At 45.6% G+C, this 24,012-nt stretch overlaps 1 protein-coding gene across 1 annotated transcript; it reads left to right on the forward strand.

Annotated features, from left to right (window-relative positions):
• Positions 1-388: 388 nt before the first annotated feature.
• Positions 389-22,069, forward strand: Ptgr1 (prostaglandin reductase 1). The gene is made up of 10 exons (XM_021161028.3): positions 389-483; positions 2,682-2,797; positions 4,542-4,587; positions 5,588-5,644; positions 9,579-9,746; positions 11,044-11,161; positions 13,917-14,072; positions 16,417-16,525; positions 19,664-19,782; positions 21,761-22,069. Exons 2-10 carry the CDS (start codon positions 2,692-2,694, stop codon positions 21,869-21,871), a joined length of 990 nt encoding a protein of 329 aa, XP_021016687.1. The 5' UTR covers positions 389-483; positions 2,682-2,691; the 3' UTR covers positions 21,872-22,069.
• Positions 22,070-24,012: the final 1,943 nt, after the last annotated feature.

Below are 24,012 nucleotides of genomic sequence, written 5' to 3' on the forward strand. Positions count from 1 at the left end.
TCACCACTGCCACAACTACATTTTAATTCACCTTATTCTTTACGAAATATAGTTTTAGATGCCATGACTGCACACCTTTTTTGTTAAGGTTTCAGAGAACCTAGCACCGGCCTGGTGACAGGAAGTATCCAGCAGCAGCAGTTGGCTTAACTAATGCTGGCCAGAGGTGGTAGGATTTTTCCTGAATTAACTGGGTGGTAGTTTCTTGTTTTCTTTGCTTCTGATGCGAACATAAATTGTGTACTTAAGCAAAAAAGAAAAAAAATATTTAAACACACACACACACACACACACACACACACACACACACACACCTCCCAATGTCCCTTCCCTGCTGTGTGTGGGCAGAAGCTCCAAAGCTTCCAGAAGTTGCCCCTCCCTGGAGAAGCCCCGCCCTCACCGACCGCCCAGTATAAGTCAAGTCCTGGGCGCTTTGCGAAGCATTCAGAGCGGTCTCCCGGGAAGGAGTTTCTGTGAGCTTGTGTAAGTAGACTCTACACTACTATATTTGAGTCCTCTCCTTTTCTCTCTTCCCTCCTCCAACCCCTCTTTCTCCCCGCAGAGCATCTAGAGCCGGGTTGAGCAAGTGAGCGCGGCAGGCACCCCGACCCCGCCACACCTCACCCCACCGGTACTCGGCGACCCCTGGGTTCTGCACTTAGGAAGTTAGGGAGGCCGGGGTCGTCTCGCGGTCCTGCCCGTCCTTGGAGAGATTGAGACCCACACTAGGAATAGGGCAAAGTCGGCCTGCCTGTCCCGTTGTGGGTGCATGCAGCGCGACTGCCTGCATCCAGGAAGGCCTGGACCACGGAGTTTGCATGATTGCTAAACTGATTCAAATGAGAAGACAGGGGTGGGGATTTGCGCATGCGCAGTAAGAGCTACACTTGCAAAGCAGGCCACGTACCGAGAAGACCCTTTGCAAGGGGGGCCTACTAGACTTGTGGCGAGTTCAGAAGGACCAGGCGCTGCCGTTTTGGAAAAAGAGACGAAATTATGTATTGTTAAAACAAAAGGGAAACCCGCCTGTGAAATAGATGTCTCCGCGTGTGAAAGTGCTTATCACACAAGTCCTATGACTTGAGTTCGATCCGTGAAACCACGGGTGGAAGGCGGGAACCCACTCCTGAAGTCGCTTCAGGCTCTTAGTGACACGCAAGCGCCCTCACCCACACACCTGCATCATGTACACACGAACTAGTAATAACAGTAAACTAGATTAAACCTGAGCGAGCATGCCTGTTATCTTGGCATGTAGAAGCAAGAGGATGGAAGGTTCCAAGACAGCTTCTGCTATAGTGAGTTCAAGGCTAGCCTTGGCTACACAGACAGGAGCTGTAATCAGAAAAACAAGTTGAGCCGGGCAGTGGTGGCACATCCTTTAATCCCAGCACTTGGGAGGCAGAGGCAGGCGGATTTCTGAGTTCGCGGCCAGCCTGGTCTACAGAGTGAGTTCCAGGGCAGCCAGGGCTATACAGAAAAACCCTGTCTCAGAAAAACTAAACCAAACCAAAAAGAAAACAAAACAAAAATCTAAGAAAAAGAAAAACAAGTTGAACTCATGAATATGGGGTGAAGTGATAGTTATTAGAGGCTGAGAGGGCTTAAAGTATTTGTGAAAGGATACAGAAACATGAGTGTGGCTCTTTAAACAATAATGATATATAACAATAATAATAATAATGATAGTTCAAACCAAGCAGATTATTTCTCATAAAAATAGAAGCTAAAGAAGACGATGGGTGTGTTAGGCACTCTACATTGCAGACACTGTGTCCTATCAAGGTAAGTTTTAATTTGTCAATTTAAAAAATCTTACTTTGCAGGACAGGTGACATGGAGGCTGGAGAGATGACTCAGACGTTAAGATCACTTGTATAGGGTTCGGTTCCGATTATCAGGACCACATAATGGTTCTCATGAAGCTCGGATTGTAAGATCACTAAGGCCAGGCTGGGTTTCGAGAACCCACGTTGCAAACAGCTACAAGCCAATAGGAAGGGCAGGGCTTTGGATTGGCTCCCCACCCTATGTCCAGGGTGAACTAACTGGTTAGCCTTGATTGCTTATCTGAAGGATTCACTGGAGTCCCACGTGATGATGGGTTGCTCTGAGTTTCTAACCCTTGAAAGCACCGGCACCTTTGTTTATCTGTTGGTTTTGCCTGGAGGCAAGATGAAACCAAGTAATTGATTTCTGCCTTGGAGCCAAAACCAGAGAAAATTAGATGGAGCCGCTGCGCCCCCTAGTGGCTATGAAGTCCATGCTTCTGTAGGAAAAGGACAAAACAAACCTGTCTTTGGTTCTCTGTATTTGAGGCTTTCCTGAAGATTCACAGCAGGAGAGGTGAGGAACTGCAGGACTTTGCACGTCCATTAGTTGTTTAATGTTCTAGAGAAATTCCAGCATGGCCCGGACAGAATTTTCCAGGTTACATTTTTCTTTGCTTTGAGTGTTTGTTTTAGCCTGTTTCCGCATCTATACACCTGAGTCTTGACAGGAAAATCATGGGAATAAAATGAGATCAGACACGTGAAGTGCTTAGCATAATGCCAGAAAGTTCTAAATGAATGTAGTAGAATGATAATATGCTAAATGATAATAGGGCTGTGTTTCCCAGCTTCAGTGCTATGCCCAGGGGCTCTAAGATGGTCATTGAGTCCACGTTTACCATGTTCTAGGTATACCAGGATGGTGCAGGCCAAGAGCTGGACCCTGAAGAAGCACTTCGAAGGCTTCCCTACGGACGGTAACTTCGAGTTGAAGACGGCTGAGCTCCCACCCTTAAATAATGGAGGTAAGGGAGATCTTAGCAGGGGCTGCAACAGTTTGCATCTGCTGCAGAAGAGCGTCCCGCCATTTGACTTCAGACAACAGTTTTTTTAAATTAGTTTACAGTTCTCTGTGTTAGCAGTTTGGCTAGTATAAAAGTCTCATTGTCATTCTAAGGATAGCAGGCTTCCTGCTGGGCTCAGGCTGCAGTTCCTGGGAGGCTCAGCCAAATTGGGTTCTTTCCCTGTAGTGTGGTCCTATGGTAGATCTAGAACAGCCTGGGGTTGGCAAACTCAAAAGTTTGAGAACTTTTCAAGCTTCTACTTATAGTACGTTTCTTAAAAATCCCATAGGTCTAAGTAAGTTGTCCAGATTCAAAGGCTGGCAAATTCCTTTTTTCTTTTTCTTTCTTTTTTGTTTTTATTTATTTATTTGTTTGTTTGCTTGTTTATTTATTTATTTATGCTACCTCCTCCTCTTCATGATCTGAGGTAACCACTGGGCTACATCCACAACCCACAGAAGATTTCTTGACTGGAAGGCCAGAACACAGTGGTGGGAGGTATCCGTGTCCATTTTGCAATCTGCCACATAAACCTTTTTAGGTTTTTTTTTCTTTCTTTGAAGCTTTAATGTCATCGTGCCCCGTCCCCAGGTAGGAAGTTTCTTTGATGAAGGTACTTTATCCTTCATGGCTTTGACAGAGGAGGAAGTCTCCTGTGTCCCCGAGAGTCTGATGGTGACAGCGAGTTGTGCCTGGCCAGAGCCCAGACTATGAGGGCTGTCTGTGGGGTGCCACAGTAAGCAAGCCTTTGAGAACAGGATGCAGGTGCTGTTCATGCCAGAGTCACTGTCCAAGTTTAAGGTGCAGTGGCCAAAACTTGGATCCAGAGTTTCAGAAAATACACAGTTGAAAGTCACTCTAACAAAGGCCCATCTTCTTTGGTATTCCTTGAGGTAGGTAATAAAATACTATGTGTCCTGGTTAATTTTTTTGTCACGTTAACATGAGCTAGAGTTATCTGGGAAGGGGAACCTCAGCCAAGGAAAACAGCTTTGTCAAATTGCCTGTAGGCAAGTCTTAGACATTTCTCCAGAACATTCTTGAAGAATGGATCATAGAGGAGGGCTCAGCTCACTATAGGCAGTGCCATCCCTGGAGAGGACTGAGTAAGTCATGAAAGTAAGCCAGTAAGAGTTCCTTTATGGCCTCTGCTTCAACTCCTGTTGAAGCAGGTTCCTTCCTGGAGTCCCTAGCCTGATGTCCCTTTATAATGTGGTGTGTAAGGGGACACAAACCCTTCCTTTCCCAAGTTAGTTTTGATCATGGTCTTTATCATAGCAGTAGAAAGCCAATTAAGATACTACATGAACACTGTCCTAAGGTGGTTACTAGTGTGGCCTTGGGTAAGTTACTCACCTTGACCTTAAATAGGATGGGCCAATAGTTGAAAACAGCAAACAAATGGCTCCATCTAAAATAATACAAGTAGCGTTATCATTGTCACCATCATCATCTGGGCTGAGCCGAATGGGAAAGCCCTTCTTATCGTCAGTAGAAAGCACGGGTGGGGAGCTGGACGTGAAGCTCATGGTAAGAGCCTTTCTCTCACATGCACAAGGCTCTGGAATCCATTGGCAGCATGGTAGGTTTAATTACGAATGGTACCTTCTGCCCCTAAGCAGAAAGAGTAGGCCCGGTTATTCAGAATGCCAGAATATTGTAGCCACCAGGTCTGTAACTACGTCTGGAATGCTTTGTTTTGTAGAGGTCCTGCTGGAAGCCCTGTTCCTCTCTGTGGATCCTTACATGAGGTACTGTCCCCTCCCCAGCTTCTTAGGTTGTATGTCAGTCCATGTTTTGAAGCACCGCAGCTCATCTTTTAAGACTGGCCTTGAGTAAAACACCAGGCTTCCCTGTTTTTCCCCCGTACTGTATCAGTTGATGAGACTCATGGCTGCTTATCTTCTGTAGGCAAGGTCAGCTCTGCACAGAGAAGTTGCTTCCATAATTGATGTGGGGGAAGTGGGGGGAGCCAACCCCCACCCCTGCCATTTACCACTGCAATCATTGAGCAGAAGTTACTAAGACTAAAACCAGCTCTTCTCGTCTTCTATTTACCAGTATTTTTTTGTTTTTGTTTTTTGGGTTTTTTTTTTTTTTAATTATGTGGTCCAGAGTTGACTCAAACTCATGATTCAGAAAACACTGAAGGTCAGGAAGGGAATAAATGCCCTTCAATGGTGCTTCAGCAATTTTTTTTAACCTAAGTGAGTCATACAGCCAATCAATCAATCAGTCAATCAATCGATCATATAGTTTTTTTTTTTTCCCTCATAGCTTGTTGGCAAAGATTCAACTCTTGGTTGAAAAAATACCATTTAACCGTGTTAACTAGCAAATGGGCGGGGTGGCTAGAACCTTGAGAAGCTGAGGCAGAAAGACCACGAGTTAAGACTAGTCATCCGGAGACTCCACTGAATGAAACCAAATGGTAATTACCATCCTTTTGGGGTTGGTTGATGTTGGGGTAGCACTAGTTTGTGCTGTATGCCATTGACAGACACTCACCTCCAAGCAAACACAGTGGTGGGACTCTCACATTCATTCGTAGAATGTGTACTTTTGGGTCCGAGGCAGAAACACTTCCCACCGTCTCTCACACGGTTGTGCCACCCAGGCAGCTTGGGTGCTGTTTCTGTACACAGTGTCCCAACCGTTTGCCACTGGCTTGATACTCAAGTTGTTTTCTTCCAGCTGGTCTCGAACACTAAGGATGGATTTTGTTTTTGTTTTTGTTTTTGTTTTTTTCAGAGTTGCAGCCAAAAAACTGAAGGAGGGCGACAGGATGATGGGCGAGCAAGTGGCCAGGTAATTTGTGCAATTGTGTAATTGGTATTTACACAAGTCCTGCTGTGTGGATAAGCAGCGCCTCTGGTTCCTGCCTGCTGGGCCTGCCTGCCTCTGTCTACCTGCTGCTCGATGCTGCTCCCTCCCCAACCTTTGTGGCTGTGTGGTTCACTGGGCGAGAACGAAGAGTGATGTGGCCCTGACCAAGGACTCCAAGCGAAATGACCTAAGGGAGGAATAGCTTGTTGGGCTCATAGTTTCCTAGGACTCAGTATGTGGCTCTTGCCTTGTTGATTCTGAGCCTGAACTGAGAAGGATCATGGCAGCAGGAGCCTGTCGCAGAGTCTTCCTGGCTCCAGGCAGACAGGAAGACAAAGAAGGATATGATAGATATGGATATGGAAATAGATGAAAGATGTAGATGGATATAGATATAGGTGATTGTTGCGGCCCGACCCGCAGTCCTCAACGCGAACGGTTCAACTGAGGATGGCAGTTCGAGCTGAAAAGAGAGGAAGCTAGACGGGGCGGGAGAAAGAATGAGGCCAAGACGATTTCATGTTCAAGGCCCCCCTTTACTAATTCCAACATTCAGTTATAAAGGAAGGGGGAGGGAACCCAATTTCCCGCCAAGTAACTCGGGGTCCAGTAGCAGGACGAACACGTGTGTGCCTCCAAGCAGCAAAGCGACAGGGTCCAGCAGTGGGCGTGGCAGAATGAATGAGCAGGAAACTCCACCCTTGAGCAAGCAGGTTCCAGGGTGGGGGAAGGGAGACCACAGGTGATAGATATGGATGTTAGGTAGAGATGATATATAGATGGTAGATATGGATATGTATATATAGAAGACAGAGTGAGAGCACCATGCTAACTTGCTTTCATTCTCTGCTTTTTTATTCTAAGCTCACAGCCTGTGGCAGCCTATGCTGCCTATATTCAAGGAAGTTCCCATATTAGTTAACCCCCCTTATAGGACATATCCCGAGGTGCGCACCTACTCATCTCCTAGGTGGCTCTCAACCAGACGAGTTGACAACACAAACTATGGTAGATGTAGAACTGTCCTTTCAGCCTCTCTGCCATCCTTACTTTTAGTGATATAAATAAAGTCCTATATATTTATTCATGATTATTGTGAAAATCAAATACATTGAAATTTGGGAATGGAAAGGTTTCCCTCTGAGTCAGTTGTTAATGCATTATTTCAAACCCTGTTAAGTACAGACATTTATGTATTTTTGATATGCTTGCCAGCAAACTGGCTTTTCCTCTCAGTAAGTCATACATTGTTTGTTGTCAGTGCATAAATATGCCATCTGTATTTGTTAAAAGCTAGAGATTACTCCATTACATTCTTCATTTAACTAAACCTACTACTGATAACAGCTATATTCAAAGTTTTCTACTACTAGTAATTCCTAATGAAGCTTGCATCTCTCTCTGTCTCTTTCTCTCTGTCTCTGTCTCTGTCTCTGACTCTGTCTCTCTCTGTCTGTGTGTGTGTGTGTGTGTGTGTGTGTGTGTGTGTGTTATTTGGCCCCTTAGACAAGAATGCTTTATATTGTATTCCCCAACATACAAATTCTACACAAAGATTGTATGTATGTTTTTAATTGTGAGCTACCTTATTTATTACTGTGTGCTGGTGGGGTGCAGGCATGCAAGGACCATGGTGCACAAATTGAGATCAGGACAGCTTCCAGGAGTCAGTTCTTTCTCTCTTTCTAACTGGGATCTGGGATTCAAGTCAGGTTCCCTGGCTTGTGGAGCAAGCCCTTTTATCCGCTGTGCAGTCTTACTGGCCTGAGATAGATATTTTTATGCTGAAAAGATGTTGACAAATTACTCTTCAAAAAAAAATGGCATGGGTATTTGCTTCCTTGAGCAGTATCAAGGAATCTGTTTGCTTGATCCTTGTGCCCCTCCTTGGCCATTGGACTTGGTGATCTGAGATGAACGGGATAGGGATGGGGGGCGGGGAACCTTCAGCTTAGTTTAGTTGGCCTTGCTTTTGTTACTTGCGATGTTAGTTTTCTTGTGAGTTCTTTGTCCACTTTATCTTATGAGTTACGCGTGTGTCCTTTGCACAGAAATGTCTGTAGTACTTTCCCTCTGCTTGACTGGTTTGCAGAGACTGCTTCTGTGCCAGGGCTGTTAGTGTGACAAATATTCGGTTCTTTGCCTTTCTCTGGTGTCTAATCACAGCTTAAAATTAAAGACATTTGTAATTGTGGCTTTCAGGTATCCTCTCATTTGCTTAAGAAATCTTCCAAAATGATGAAAAAGAGGTATTGAATTTTCTTTTATGCTGAAAGCAAGCCCGGCATCCAGTTTCCAGAGGAAGGCAGTGAAAGGGGTATAGAGTCAGGATCGGGACCAAAAGCTGTTGGCTCTGGGGATTTAACATCTGCTGATAGCAGCAGGGGATTAAAGGGGGGGGGGGCTTAGTTACTTGGGCTTTTCTCTGTGGCTCAAGGGCCCCTCATTGGCCAAGTGAGAGGCTTGGTGTTCACTAACTCTTCATGAGGCAGAGAGAAAAGAAACGAAATGAAGAAAGTCTCTCTCTCTCTCTCTCTCTCTCTCTCTCTCTCTCTCTCTCACACACACACACACACGCACACACACACTGATCGGAACCAACCTCCTGTTTCATCAATTTCACAAGTGTACATGCATACTTATACACATATACATACATATGTATGTATGCACATATATAGAGACAGACAGACACATAGAACCCAAATAGCCACACTTTATTTTTTCTCTCAGCCCATTTTTTACCTTCTTAGACAAAAGTTCTTTATAAAATTGTCTCATAGATAAAATGTTACACAAAAGGGAGTTACCGAAGGATGTTGATAGTAAGTTCAAAGCAGTGCTTCATTTTGTAAGCTCATTTTAAGTTCAAAGCAACAGTTTCACATGGCCTTGCTTTAGCATAGTGCACACCTGTGGTCCCATCCTCGGGCTTGACTTAGAATTAATGTTTTTCCTTGATCATCTGTGGCCTCATTTTTGAACCTGACTTAGAATGAATGTCTTTCCTTGATCACAAATTTGTCCCAAGCCTATTTTCCTTCTTAGTGCAATTGATAAAGCTCATTGTATTCCTTATTACGCAGCCTTACTTACTATTCTTTTCTTGATTCTAATTTTATTACATCTTTCAAACAACTAAAACTGTCTCCCAAAATTTTCTTTCTAAAATTATTTGAATCAAATTAGGAATGCGATAAAGCCATTAATTTATTTAAACAGCATTAATTTGTGAAAGTTCATCTTCATGTTGATCTTCAGGAAATTTACACAATAGGGTGGGCTGATGTCCAAGAATCATTAGGCTATGTAATAGTGGCAGGAAAGGCCTATCAGCAGCAAGAAGCAATCCTGGGATGAAGTTTCTGAGGCTATGTCTGTCCAGAGTGTACCCATGGTAGCCATGCAAAATAGTGGGCTATCCAGGAAACTCACTTGCTTGCCATAGCCTTTCCTAGATGGCTTCTGTCACCTTTATAGTTTTTTTTTTAATTAAAAATTCTCAGTGGCTTAACTTTTATGTTAATTTTTCTTTTCCACTGCAAAGTGTCCTTCCTACCTGCTTTACCTATCAGCAGCCTTTCTTCTGTAAAGTTTTATGTTTCATGCTAATCAAGGAAATGAACACATACTTGTGTTGGCAGAGGATAGGGGACAGAGGCACCTGGATCCAAAGGATAAAGGACCCTTGCTCAAAAGAAGGGATGTGAGCAGGGACGGGGATAGATGCTGGACCCGTTGTTAACGTTCTCCTCTGAAGGCTCTCACAATGGCTAAGAATTAAGGGGAGATACCCCAGGATCTCAGTCATGGACTCTTAACCTCAGCACCCTCTTGTGAGCATTCCCCACACAGACTCCTGACTCCCAGGAATGGGAAAAGGTATCACATGTCTTATTGTACTTTTATCTTTCAGAGTCGTGGAAAGTAAAAACTCAGCCTTCCCAAAAGGAACGATTGTAACGGCTTTATTAGGTTGGACATCACATTCCATTTCTGATGGGAATGGACTGACAAAGCTGCCTGCAGAGTGGCCGGACAAGTTACCACTGTCTTTGGCTTTGGGGACAGTTGGCATGCCAGGGTAAGTGTCCTGGGTGGGTTTTGTTTGTCAGAATGTCCAACAAGGAGAGATGTGAGGCAAAGACTGATGAGAGGGAAATGGTAGAATGAAGAAAGGAAGGAGCTCAAACTGAGTTAGTGGATAAATACAGAAAACGTTATATATAAAAGAATACTGTATAACCCTTAAAAGGAAGGAAGTCTTGGCATTTATGATATTGTAGATGAACCTGGAAGACATAAGTGTAGTAAGTCAGGTACAGAAAGATAGACACCACATGATCTCACTGTCATCCTGTGTCAGCTGCTTCTTTCTGGGAGAAGTGCCCAGGAGCAGAAATGTTAATGGAGGGAAGATTTCTGCTTGGTCGTGGTTTCCAGAGGCTTCAGTTCATACTGTTGCTTTGATGGACGGCAAGGGGGATGGTCATGGTGCCAGGGTCGTGATGGGGCAGACTTGCCTATCCTTTGGCATTCAGGAAGAAGAGAAACACAGCAAGGAGCCAGAGATGAGATGCATCTTTCTAGGGCATTGCTGACAGTGATCCGCTTCCTCCAACTGGTCCCTGCCTCCTACCAATGCCATCATATTATGAATCCATGCAATTAATGCTTTGATTACAGCAGAGCCCTCATGATTTAATCACTTTGCCAATAGATCTCTGAGTTTGAGGCCAGCCTGGTCTACATAGCATGTTCCAGGCCAAGCCAACATGGGCTACACAGTGAAATCTGTACCAGAAAAAAAAGAGGAAGGGGGTAGGGAGTCCAAATTAATATTTTCTTTTCTAAATTGTTGGTTCTTTAAGTTCCCCTTAGGCTAAAGCAGCTTAATAAATTCTGCCTAGGACTTCTTTTGTTGTTGTTGTTGTGGACCTTTCTATCTTACCTCTGTTTTGTTTCTAAGAGGAAGCGAGGTTTTGTTCCTTAGGTCAGTGTGTCTTGTGAAAGCTGACTCTAAAGATCCCATGGAGGTAGATTGTGAAAGGAGATGCTGGTTGACACTGGTATAACAGAGCCAGAAAATGTGACACTTAGGTTGTAGAGAGAGGTTGTGTGTGTGTGTGTGTGTATCTGTGAAATTGTGTTGGTATGTAATATATGTTTTCCCAGCACTTGTGAAATGGAAGGAAGGTTGTAATTTAAAAGGTTGGGCTACATAGCAAAAGAGGAGGAGAGGGAGGGGGGAAATGGGAAGGGGGAGGGAGAGGGCAGGGGGGGAGGGGTTGTGGGAAAAGAAAGGACAGGGAGGGGGAGAAGGAGGGGACTAGGGAGAGAGAGGGAGAGCACTCTCACACATCCTTATGTTCTTTCCTTAGCCTCACTGCCTACTTTGGCCTGCTTGACATCTGTGGCTTGAAGGGTGGAGAAACCGTGATGGTCAGCGCAGCAGCAGGAGCAGTGGGCTCTGTTGTGGGCCAGATAGCTAAGCTCAAGGTAAGTGTCTCCCTCTAGTCATGCCTCTGCAAGACTCAGTGTGCGCTGAGAACAGCAGCGCCTGCAGAGGGTTCTCTGGACTCAAGGGGTGTGCAGTCAGCTTACTGCGACTAGCTTAGAAGTTAGAGGCTGGGAGGGCACAATGAGGAGAAGAGAATAGTAAAGATGAGCTGACCAGTGTTGACTGATAACTACAGGACAGGTCGGGAGTGGGCCAGCTAGACTGCTGAGTACTAGCACTATTTTTCTATTGTTGTTGTTATTGTTGCTGCTACTATTATGATTACTACTAGTAGTAGTAGCAGTAATAGTAGCAGTAGTGGTATTTTTACTAAGTATTCTCTTGCTCAATTTAGAGGGACAAAGGAAGGGGAATAGAGTTGAATCTTGGGCTATATCCAATAGCCAAGGGTTGGTCTTTATTACTAAGAGGAGCTTGAACTTGAGTGAGGTTGTAGGAAAGATTTACGTACGTAAATACATAGGTGAGAAAGCAGCTGGATCTTGAATCTTCCTCCAGCTTTTGTTGTGCTGACTTTACAGACAATGAATGGCATTTGTTTTCCGGAGCCATTTTAGCATTCCATACACCCTTGGGACTGATTTAGTAGTTTTGGGGGTAAGGCTGGTAATTGAACCCAGGGTCTAGTACATGCTTGGCACAGGCTCGACCACTGAGCTATACCCCAGTCCCTGATTTGATAACATTTAGAGAGAATTTTGCCTCTGTCTTTTATACCTGAGTTTGATTAGGAGGTTTTTGTTTTTCTTTTTCTGAACTCCGAATGTCTAACTATATTCAGGATAGGCTAGATTTATAAAATGAATTAGAAGTATTTCCGATATATAGATTGCAAATGCTTTATTAAAACTATGGAGAGCTGGGGAGATGACTACATGGTAAAGGAGCAAGCTGTATCTGCCTGACGACCTGAGTTCAGGCACTGGACCTGATATAAAGGTGCAAGGGGAAGGAGAGAGCTGGCTCCACTGAGTTGTCTCCTGACCTCCATATGTGTGCTGCTATGCATGCATGCATCCATACTCATGTGTCATGAGCACACACACACATGCCCAATAATAAGTATAAAGTTTTAAAAATCCTTGCGGGGTGGTGGTGGTGGTGGTGGTGGTGGTGGTGGTGGTGGTGGTGTGGTGGTGGTGGTGGGGTGGTGGGGTGGTGGGGTGGTGGTGGTGGTGGTGGTGAGGTGGTGGGGTGGTGGGGTGGTGGGGTGGTGGTGGTGGTGGTGGGGTGGTGGTGGTGGTGGTGGTGGTGGTGGGGTGGTGGGGTGGTGGGGTGGTGGTGGTGGTGGTGGGGTGGTGGTGGTGGTGGTGGTGGTGGTGGTGGTGGGGTGGTGGTGGTGGTGGTGGTGGTGGTGGTGGTGGTGGTGGTGGGGTGGTGGTGGTGGTGGTGGTGGTGGTGGTGGGGTGGTGGTGGTGGTGGTGGTGGGGTGGTGGTGGTGGTGGGGTGGTGGTGGTGGTGGTGGTGGTGGGGTGGTGGTGGTGGTGGTGGTGGTGGTGGTGGTGGGGTGGTGGTGGTGGGGTGGTGGTGGTGGTGGGGTGGTGGTGGTGGTGGTGGTGGTGGGGTGGTGGTGGTGGTGGTGGTGGTGGGGTGGTGGTGGTGGTGGTGGTGGTGGTGGTGGGGTGGTGGTGGTGGGGTGGTGGTGGTGGTGGGGTGGTGGTGGTGGTGGTGGTGGTGGTGGTGGTGGTGGGGTGGTGGGGTGGTGGTGGTGGTGGTGGTGGTGGTGGTGTCAAATGGTGTTCTAAGGACCACTGCACCATGCTGAAGAGATGGCTCAGTAATTAACACTTCTTTCCCCAGTTCAGTTCTCAGCATCCACTCAGTGGCTCACAATCACCTGTGTGTCCAGCTCTAGGAGACCTGATGCCCTCTTCTGGCCTTCCTAGGCACCTGCATACACACACACACACCCCCCAAACACAGCAACAACAAAGACCACAGCACTGGGATAGGATATGTCTTTGGGAGAAAAGAAGAGGCGCCCCGGAGTGAAAAACCCAGACAGCCTGGTGACTAGGTTATTAAAGCAGCGGGTTGAAGGGCAAACATAGCAGACAGAGATGATATCTGCTAAGCGGTCAGGCCAGCTGTAGCTGGTTTCTAGTCTGGCTTAGGGACCAGTTTCACCCTTGGGTTCTGTTGAGTTACTATGGAGTTCCTCATGTGTGCGGTGTACAATGGTTTGGGTAGAAGATTTGTTCCCATACAATGAAGGCTCGGCCCTAATTCACAAGTGGGGCTTTGATGTAGTGATTGGGTTATGGGGGAGGGGGCAGGGTCTGACTTCGCCCGTGGATCAACTACCGATAGATTCATAGTCTGGTGGCACTGTCGGTAGGTAGGACAAACTAGAATGCAAGAGCTTACCTGGAAGAAGTAAGTCACTGGACTCATGTCTTTGAAGGTTGTTCTAGATTCTCCTTATCTGTCTCTGTCCCTTCTCGTTCTTCTGCCATAGTTGAGTGGCTTTCTAATGCCATGCCCTTCTGTTGTGAAATACATAATATACTCCAGACACATGGGGCCAAGTGACTATGGGATAAAGCATCTGAGGCTGTTAGCCAATTAAATCTACCCTCCTTTAACGTGTTTTCTCAGGTGGTTTCCATAGCATGGGAAAGTTGACTAGCACAAGGTGTGTTCTTGGGCAACCTGATGGTGTAAGCCTGGGAAAGTGGATTTGGACCATGCCTCTGCTTCTTGTAATGGGCGGCATTTCCCCCTCCCATTTAGGGCTGCAAAGTTGTTGGTACAGCAGGGTCTGATGAAAAGGTTGCCTATCTTAAGAAGCTTGGATTCGACGTGGCCTTTAACTACAAGACAGTAAAGTCGCTGGAAGAAGCGTTGAGGACAGCCTCTCCGGATGGTTATGACTGCTACTTTGATAATGTAAGTACAAACCCAGCTTATCTGATTTTACCAATAAAGTGTTACATAAAGGAACAGGTTTCTAAAGTTTCCAGCTAGAACATACGAATGAAGCACGTTCTTCGGGGGTGGGGAGATCTGTTAAGCTACAATTGCACAGACCAAGGGATTTATTCATTTAAACTGCATAGCCAGACATAGTAGCTAAGCCTCTAATCCCAGTGCTCACAATGCTGAGGCAGGAGGATAGCAGGCTCAGGGCAAGCCTGGGCTTCTTAGTGAGACCACGTCTTCCATTATCAAGCAATGAATAAGTAAATAAATAAATAACCAACCAACTGTAGAAGTTTAGACTGAAGATATAACTCAGTAATAGAGCCAGGTACACAGGCCTGCATTCAGTCCCAGCACTGTAAAAGAAAGGAAGTTACAGCTCAGATCTTAACCACTTTTAGTATCAGTCTGTCTATGTGACTGTGGTTTTAGAATGTTTATCACTCCCCAAAGAAACATTGCTCATCAGTCACCCCCTCCCGTTTTCTTCCTCCCAAAAATGTGTTCCTTTGTGCCTGGATTCTTTCACTTAGCAGAGTGATTCCATGTCCATCTATGTCGTCATAGGTATCAGTCATTCATCTATTGAATGAGTGAGTGCGCTTTCATCATATGGATGGATATACCACATTTTCTATCTATTCATCAGGTCTTAGGCATCAAGTTCTTTACACTTTTTTTTTTTTACCACTGTATAAGGCAACTATAAATGTTCATGTACAAATTTTTGTTTGAATTTGTTTTCATTTCTCTTGGGCATTCACCCATGAGTAGAATTGCTAGGTCACATGGAAACTTCATGTTTACATTTTGAGGAACTGCCAGAGTATTTTTGCAAAGTGACTGCACTGTCTTACATCCCTACCAGCGGCCTTGAAGGGTTAGAATCATTCCATAGCCTTAACCCCACCTGCAGTTGCTGGCTGTCTCAGTCTTTTTGAAGTGATATCTCAAGGTGGTTTTGAATTATATTTCCTTGGGACAAATAACACTGAAGATCACTCATGGACATACGTGTATCATGTTTGGCGAAATGTGCACAGTGTAGTGTTCATCTAGGTCACCTGAGTTCTTTAGATTTGAGTACATACCTCTTCGTTGCAGTTAACTTTCTTTATTTGCAGTAGTTGTGTGTCCCCCCCCTCCCCCAACTTGTTTATTTACAAAAGAGAAATTAGGCTCAGGCGAATTACATTAAGATGAAGTGTTATGTAACTGGCCCTTAAACTCACAAACTTGACATCCATTCTCCACTGCACTCTGCCCAAAGCCCGGGCTCCACTGTCCCCATCCTTTGTCTCCACGGTATTACAGCAAGGGAGAGCATCGCCTTGCTTGTTCAGTCTCTGCTGGGAACACCTATGTCTGCAAATGACCTGGGTCCCATTCTGAAGGCACAGATGAATCTTAGCAAAAGTAATACAGCTCACAGATATGGAATCTTGTGAGAATGAAGGTTGACTGGACATGGTTTTCAGGGGTTTTCTCCAGCTCCATGAGCTATCGTCATTCTCTGGATAGAATCCTCAGAAACACAGATGTCTCGACTCCTTCTGTAGTTGGTTGGGCATTTGCTGTGCTGTCTAAGGATGCTGCCTTCTCAGGGTCACTAATGTGCCCCTCTTTGCTTCTACTGAGAGTTTAAGGGTTAGCCCTGACACTCCTGTCAGTATTATAAACACATTTGTGCTACAATTTGGGAGAGCCACTGGCTTTTCCATGTGACTATGCACCAACAGCATGTGTGACTCTGCAGTTCTGCACCAGCTGTTAAGGCTTCTACCCTTAGGAACTGTCTTGACATTCATTTATGTGGAAACCAATTGATAGCAAATGTAATGGCTGCCTTTGGTCTCTGTCTGGTTCCACTGCCCATGTCGCTTTAATTGAGCTTCACAGTGTATTTTGAAATTTGAAAGAGTGAGTCCTGTAGCTTTGTTCCTCAAATACCTTTTGTGTAGTCTTACATACCTTTTAGATTATAGGATAATGAGACCATAGGGCTATGTAGAAGTCTCTAATATTTAACACACTAACTTTATGCTATACAAAGTATGTTCCTGAGGCTAAATGAAAATGTTCCTTTTTTGCAATCTATTTTATGCAACCCAGGCTGGCCTCAGACTCACTATGTAAGTGAGAATGACCTTAAAGTTCTGATCCTCCTGTCTCCACCTCCTGGTAATATCCATTTCTGATATATTTTAGCTGTAATAATTACAACTGTTGTCCTGATTGGACCAATTTTGTCGATTCTCCTAAATGGATTCTTGAAAGTCCTTACATTTTTTTTTTTTGGCTCTCTCCTTAGGTAGGTGGAGAGTTTTCAAACGCTGTTATACTCCAGATGAAGACATTTGGAAGAATTGCTATCTGTGGTGCCATCTCTCAATACAACCGTACTGGCCCATGTTCCCAAGGTACCTTGCTCCTGCCGATGTCGGAGGGCTGGACAAAGGGGAAATTCACAGATATGGGGAAGGGATGGGCTGGCTGCCATATCTTCACAGCCATGGGCTGACTTTCTAAAGCAGCAAGCCATTTGTGTTTGATATGGCCTGACAGAAAGAGGCGTGGCTGACCCCACCTCCCGCTTCGCACACTCTTTGATTGGCGGCTTTTATTTCTCTTGTGCTCTCTCTCCTTCTCTCTCCTACACTGAAGTCATTCCCCACCTCCCCTTTACACTCCCAGAGGTCCAAAAGCAGTATCAATCAATCAAGAGCCCTACCTGCCTTGCTTCTGGTCTATGAGGGATCCTATGCAAGCCTCTTTTTTTTTTTGGGTGGGGGGGAGGGTAATTAAAATCTTCTTCAGTAATTTTATTTATTTATTTATTTTTCTTTTTAAAATATTTTTATTAGGATTTCCCTCATTTACATTTCCAATGCTATCCCAAAAGTCCCCCATACCCTCCCCCACCACTCCCCTACCCACCCACTCCCACTTTTTGGCCCTGGCGTTCCCCTGTACTGGGGCATATAAAGTTTGCATAACCAATGGGCCTCTCTTTCCACTGATGGCTGACTAGGCCATTTTCTGATTCATATGCAGCTAGAGACAAGAGCTCCAGGGTACTGGTTAGTTCATATTCTTGTTCCACCTATAGGGTTGCAGATCCCTTTAGCTCCTTGGGTACTTTCTCTAGCTCCTCCATTGGGGGTCCTGTGATCCATCCAATAGCTGACTGTGAGCATCCACTTTTGTGTTTGCTAGGCCCTGGCATAGCCTCACAAGAGACAGCTATATCTGGGTCCTTTCAGCAAAATCTTGCTAGTGTATGCAATGGTGTCAGCGTTTGGAGGCTGATTATGGGATGGATCCCTGGATATGGCAGTCTCTAGATGGTCCATCCTTTTGTCTCAGCTCCAAACTTTGTCTCTGTAACTCCTTCCCTGGGTGTTTTGTTCCCAATTCTAAGAAGGGGCACAGTGTCCACACTTTGGTCTTTGTTCTTCTTGAGTTTCATGTGTTTCACAAATTGTATCTTATATCTTGGGTATTTTAAGTTTCTGGGCTAATACTCACTTATCAGTGAGTACATATCATTTGAGTTCTTTTGTGATTGTGTTACCTCACTCAGGATGATGCCCTCCAGGTCCAACCATTTGCCTAGGAATTTCATAAATTCATTCTTTTTAATAGCTGAGTAGTACTCCATTGTATAAATGTACCACATTTTCTGTATTCATTCCTCTGTTGAGGGGCATCTGGGTTCTTTCCAGCTTCTGGCTATTATAAATAAGGCTGCTATGAACATAGTGGAGCATGTGTCTTTCTTACTGGTTGGAACATCTTACAAGATGAGTGACTGACACAAAACCACACCCAGTGCTGTTGCTCCTCCCCTTGGGTCCCTGCTCTGTTATCAGGGTGACAGATTTATCTGAGATCACCAAGAAAGAAGAAGACAAAGGGATCTGTGTCTATCATCAGTCTATGGGCGATCACAGAACAACTGGTTACTACTGTTCTGGGCTTGACTAGTGTGAATAAAATCTCACAGCACAGATTGACAGCAGAACTGCCTGGAGATGGGTGCTTGACTGGCCACAGAATCCCTCTTGGGTTGTGGAGAATCAACCAGTTTCATTAGACCTTGGAGACAAGTCATGATTTCCACCAATTTATACCCATATTTGCTTTGTTGCACTCAAAATAGAGATCAGCGCTCCTGTCAGCACAGAGAACTCAGCAGACATCCCAGAGTAATTGGCAATCTCACTCAAACCCCTCATCCATCTTCTTTTGCAATTGATGCTAAGGCGGAATCATGGGAAATCATCTGTTTGCCACCCAAAGAGAGCTCCAGGGTACATTTTCTTAAGTGTAGTTCAAATAAGTATAACCAAAGATTTCTAGACATAGTAATTTAACCTAGTATTTTTAGCAATTAGTTTTTATAATTTTAGTGACTCAGACAGATCTTAGAGATGGCAACTGACCTTGTCTATTTTAATCAGATGGAGTTCTGCCTTGCTTCTGAGGCCCAGAAGTTCTAGCACAGTCCAGTTTCATTAGACCTTGGAGACAAGTCATGATTTCCACCCATGTCTACCCATATTTGCTTTGTGGTACTCAAAAAAGAAGTCAATGTTCTTGTTAGGATGAATAGCTCAGCAAAAGTATTTTGAGTTTCAACCTTTGTGCACGTGTGAGGTGTGATGTATGTAGGTGTGTCAGTGTGTGTGTGTGTGGGGGTCAAAGGTCAACTCTGGGGAATCCTCTTGCTTTCCATCTTAGTTTTTGAGACTGTTGTCTCTCCCTGAAGCTGGGGCCCATCAATTCATCCTGATGCCTGGCTAATGAGTTCAAGGGATCCTTCTGTCTGGAGTACAGGTTTGAATCACCACGCTTGGCTTGCACATGGGTGCTAGTGATCTGAACTCATGTGCTCATGCCCGCATGGCAAGCACTTGACTGACTGAGCCATCTCCCTAGCCAAAGCTGAACCTTTAACTCAGTGACAGAAGGTTAATGAAATGAGCTTGCTATGAGCCTTTGAAGAAGTGCCATGCTGCAGAAGTGGTGATGCATTCATTCTGCATTTACATATGCCACGCATCATGCGCCAGTTTCCATCGGTTCGAGACAAGGTTCCATTTTCCTGACTACAAATGGTACTTTCTACAAGGTAGTGATTGGACTGCAGTTACTCCAGATGCCAGGGACACATTGTTCAGCTCTCCCAACCCTTCCATTCCAGTAGCGTCTACAGCTGACCCATGGAGAGTGTGAGACTAATAGAGCGTCATACTCTCAGATGCCGGCCGCCAGGCAACAGTGAGGCCTTTTCTCTCACTGTTCTCTTTTTCTCTACAGAATGTAATATACTCATAGGCTGTGGGGTTTGGGCTGTGAATGTCTTTGGTGCCATTATTCTCCCTGCTACACAGTTAGTGGCAGTGGTCAGCAGTCCCATGGATCAGAAGGGAGTGGAGGAAAACGTGGGGGCGAGGGGGAGTGCTTAGAGAACCGTGGCAGTGATCTGTATTACTTGTGCTTCACTGTGGACACATCCCTGGACTCTGTCCCACAAATGCACCCTACTTTTCCAGGCCCACCCCCAGAGGTGGTTATCTATCAGCAACTCCGCATGGAGGGGTTCATCGTGACTCGGTGGCAAGGAGAAGTCCGAGAGAAGGCTCTGACAGACTTGATGAATTGGGTCTCAGAGGTAAGGGGACCAAGGCACTCCATCTCCTCGCTAGCCCCCAAAGGCTTCTGCAACTCACAACCTGACCCCCTGTCCTTCAGTCCTTCATTTCCTTGCTCTGCTGTTTCTCTAAGCCAGTTGGATCAGTGTTTTCAAATACAAACAGTCTCTTCTCATCTTACAAAAACAAAACAAACTTAGGGGAAAAGACAGGGATGAAGTCATTGTGTCTCTGTGTATCATGACAGTCTTATCTCAGCACCCTGAATGCTGGAGTTAGAGACATGCGCCACCATGCCCATGGCTGCTCTACATCCCATTGCTATTCAGATCCATCCATTTTATAACAGGATGCCTGGAGGTGGCCTTATCTATATTTCCATGTATAGTGTCTTTCTTTCCATTCTTTTTCAGATGTGTACCTCAGGCTTTTACACCAACCCCATCCCACCAACCTTTGTCAAGGGTACCATGTGTCTCTCGCTCTTGGAACCACTTGGCTCTGGGAGTGGACTCCTCAGTCCCATTTCCTCACTGCTTGGACTTCTTGCTAAATGAAGTTGAGCTGTCTTCATTCATTCTAATCCACTTCCTTGTTCCCTGCCCCTACCGCCTACTCCCCAGCCTGGTACTGGCACTGAGTCCAGAGGCTCAGCAAACATTTTCCTCACTGAAAGCCCTACCTTTTTTTTTTTTTCTTTAATAGTTTTTATTTTAATACAATCGCAGATTGACAAGAAAAAAATTGAGAAGACAGTACAGGAAGTTTCCATATATCCTCATGTTATACCTTCCTTTTCTCTGTTATTAAAATCTCTACTAGTATTTGCATTAGTTTTCTAGGGCTACTGTCACAAAGCACCACCAGATGGGTGCCTTAAACAACAGGAATTGATTTTCTTGAAGTGCTAGAGGCTACTCTGAACTTGCTTGCTTCTTCAGCGGGTATTCCTCCTGCATTTTCTCATGGTCTTCTCTGGGTGTGCCTGGTTTACTCCCTAAAAGGGACCCCGGTCATATTTGATTATGGCCTACTCATGTGACCTCATTATATTTTAATTATGTCTGTAAAGGCCTTGACTTAGAAAATGCATTCTGAGGTAATAGGAAACTTCAGAATTCAGCAGAGGAATCTGGGGGCAGGTAGGGCACAGTTCAGCCCACAGCAGCAATAGCCATTCCGTATTTTATTTATTACATTACATTTTAGATTTCTATCTTATGCATGTCTCTGTCCTGTCAAGGGCAGGAATGAACTAGGGCTTTCAGGTCGGGGGTTCAGATTCTACTTTTGTACTTTCTGAGGCCCCTCAAGCATGTGGCATGGCCATAAGTCTATAAGGAGTATTCGGCCATCACTGGAATATATTATGTAAGAGTTATCAGATAGCCTGGGTTTCTACATAAAACCCCTTTGAAAACAAAAACCCTAGAGTTGGGTGCTGTGGTGCATGCCTGTAATCCACAGAGGTGAGAGGACAAGAATTCTAGGCCAAACTGGACTATAGTAGCTAAACCATGTCTCAGTAGAACCGAACATCCTTGAACATGTGAAGTACATTGAAGAAGTCTCCTCTGATGTGAACCCTTGTCTCCCAGTCTCCGAAGTAACATGAGGGGACCTTGGTTAGAAGGGAGAGCAGGGTGTGCTGCTCTGTGGTATTTTTATTTCCTGAACGGGTTGTACCTCTTCCAGTCTTAGTCGAGGTGTAGTGTTTCCTATCATCTGGCTATGACGTAAACAGCCTCTCCTGAGGGTGTGCCTCTCTTCTGAGATCCCCGAGCTGTTGGACTGGTGCAGAGGACCACTTTGCCTACTATTCCACTGGGATGGGTCGTGCACACTCTGTCCATAGATCTTGTTATCCACGGATGAGAGGGCCTACACCTCAGACTTCCAGGGTTCTTACGGTGTATCTAATCAGTTTGTTGCTAGGATGGGAAGAAAATGCCATTTGGAAGATGACGTCAACCCATAATATTTGTTGTTTCAACGCAGGGTAAAATCCAGTATCATGAATACATCACTGAAGGATTTGAGAAAATGCCTGCAGCATTTATGGGAATGTTGAAAGGAGAAAATCTGGGGAAGACCATAGTGAAAGCATGAAAATAAAAATGGCCCACGGATTGTCCCTGGAGGGTTAGCTTTTTACCATTCAGTGCAAGTGTATACTGTCCTATGTAAGATGTAACAGCAATGCGTTTGATCTAGCTAATAAAACATGTGTGTTTTTTTCCCATCTGTGATAGAGTATGAAATCATGACAACCAATGAGCAGGCATGTCTCTGCCTACCTCAGCTCCTCCTGGGTGACCGTGACAAATACTGCCTTTGGTGTCTGTTCTAATTTCACTTCTGTTATTGTAATGAAAGCAATTTAGAGGAGGAAAGGGTTTTCTTGACTTACACTTTCAGGTCACAGGGTGTCACCAAGAGAAATGAGGGCAGGAACTTGAAGGAAGGCCTGCTTTGTATTCTGTTAACATTGCCTCTAACCTGGGAACTCAGTAACCAAGGACATACAGCAGAAACCATGGTGGAGCACTGTCTGCCAGCGGGCTCGTGCAGGCTGGTGTTCCGCCAACGTTCTCATATACATAGAGGAAATGGTACCCACTCTATGAGGCTGGCTAAGCCCACTGTGGGAGGTAGCATTTCCTGGGCGCAGTCACCTGCCACAGGGGGCTTAACCTCCTCCACTGATTAGTAATGAGACAGTCCTCCACAGGCCTGTCCACAGGCTAGCCCAATTGAAGCGGGTCTTCAGTTAAGACTCACCACTCAGGTGACTTGTGAGACATGCCAAGGCAGAGTTAAATCTAACTAAGACAGTGAACTTGGTATAATTTGAAGGCAAAAGATTTCTTTTCCAACTGTTTATAGATACTAGGAGGGGGGAAAAAAAGCCACATTGCTGATCTATGCAGTTCTCAGGGCCAGCCCGCACTGGTGTGCTGTGTAGTGACGCTAACAGATCAAGGGAGGAATCTGTCACTTACAACAGCTGGGGCTGAGGAGTGTTAGGGGAAGAGACAAACTGTTCTGTACACTGGTACCTTCTGAGTCCTGAACATTCTGGAAACATTTTGCTGACAAATACAATTAAAAACTAATACTCTACAGGCCAGTCAGAGCTGTTACATAGAGGAGCCCTGTCTTGCCCTCCCCCCTTCCCCCTTTCCCCCTCCCCCCTCCCCCCCCCCCCGCCACTGAAAATTAAACCTTTTAAAGCTTTGGGTCCATTCCCTAAGCCCGTTCTTTTTCAAGACAGGGTGTCACTATGTAGCCATGGCTGTCCTGGAACTCACTCTGTAGACCAGGCTGGCCTCAAATTCACAGAGACCTGACTGCCTCTGCCTTCCACGTGCTAGCATTAAAAGTGTGCATTACCACTGCTGGCTGTGTCTTCTCTTATCAAGCCATTTAGTCCTAAAGACATGAATTGGAACGGCAGGTGCTTGCCAGCTGAGATTTGGACTGGGGAAGCTGCCATGGCTCAGAGCAGAGCTCACTGATGGAGGCTGGCTGCCAGGCATACAGAGTCCAAGAGTGGGGTGGGGTCAGGTTGGGAGTGAATGATGAAGAGGCCCGGAACACTAAAGCAATGTGATTGAACACAGTGCAGAGGGCTTTTGTTGTTGGTTTTGGTTTTCTGAGTCAGGGTTTTACTGTATCCCTGGCTATCCTGGAACTCACTCTGTTGACCAGGTTGGCCTCAAACTGAAAGATCTGCTTGTGCTGGGATCTCCTGAGTGCTGGGATTAAAGGTGTACACCACCACTGCCCAGCTAAAGAGGGTTTCTCATCTCAGTGGGCCTTTGAGAGCCTACAAGAGAGTGAGAAAGCAGTCAGTGTGGGTGGGGGAACATGGCCTGATTGGAGGAGGCAGCATCCAAGAAGAGTGAGGGTGGTGTTTGAACAGGAGGGTGGACTCAAAGACAGCAGAACAAGGGGACACCATACACAAGGACAACCTAGTAAAGAAGTTCAGGTAGCCTATGCAGTGTCACCCATAGGACGTCTCAGAGGGAGCTATGTGGTCCCAAGGTGGATGGGGCAGGTTTTCACAGGGAAATGAAGGATCTGGTACAGGCAGCTGGAGCCCAGGCAGGATCATGCACATGTGGAGGTCAGAGCAAGAGTAGAGCTACTGTGTGGCTGTGGGGCCTGGTGGGGGTGTTGGAGATATTTGTCAAGGAACACAGCAACCTAAAGGGAGGGACAGGTCCCGGAAGTCTTAGCTGGAG

Source organism: Mus caroli, unplaced genomic scaffold, assembly GCF_978045245.1.
Source record: "Mus caroli unplaced genomic scaffold, Mus_caroli_1 scaffold_6, whole genome shotgun sequence".
Classification (NCBI taxonomy): domain Eukaryota; kingdom Metazoa; phylum Chordata; class Mammalia; order Rodentia; family Muridae; genus Mus; species Mus caroli.

Excerpts from the sequence above, each read along its gene's own strand:
- Ptgr1 (XM_021161028.3), top strand. The coding sequence starts at position 2,692 with ATGGTGCAGGCCAAGAGCTGGACCCTGAAGAAGCACTTCGAAGGCTTC. Across the intron at positions 11,162-13,916 it reads GCCAGATAGCTAAGCTCAAG|GGCTGCAAAGTTGTTGGTAC; the intron begins GTAAGTGTCTCC and ends CCTCCCATTTAG. Across the intron at positions 19,783-21,760 it reads TGATGAATTGGGTCTCAGAG|GGTAAAATCCAGTATCATGA; the intron begins GTAAGGGGACCA and ends GTTTCAACGCAG.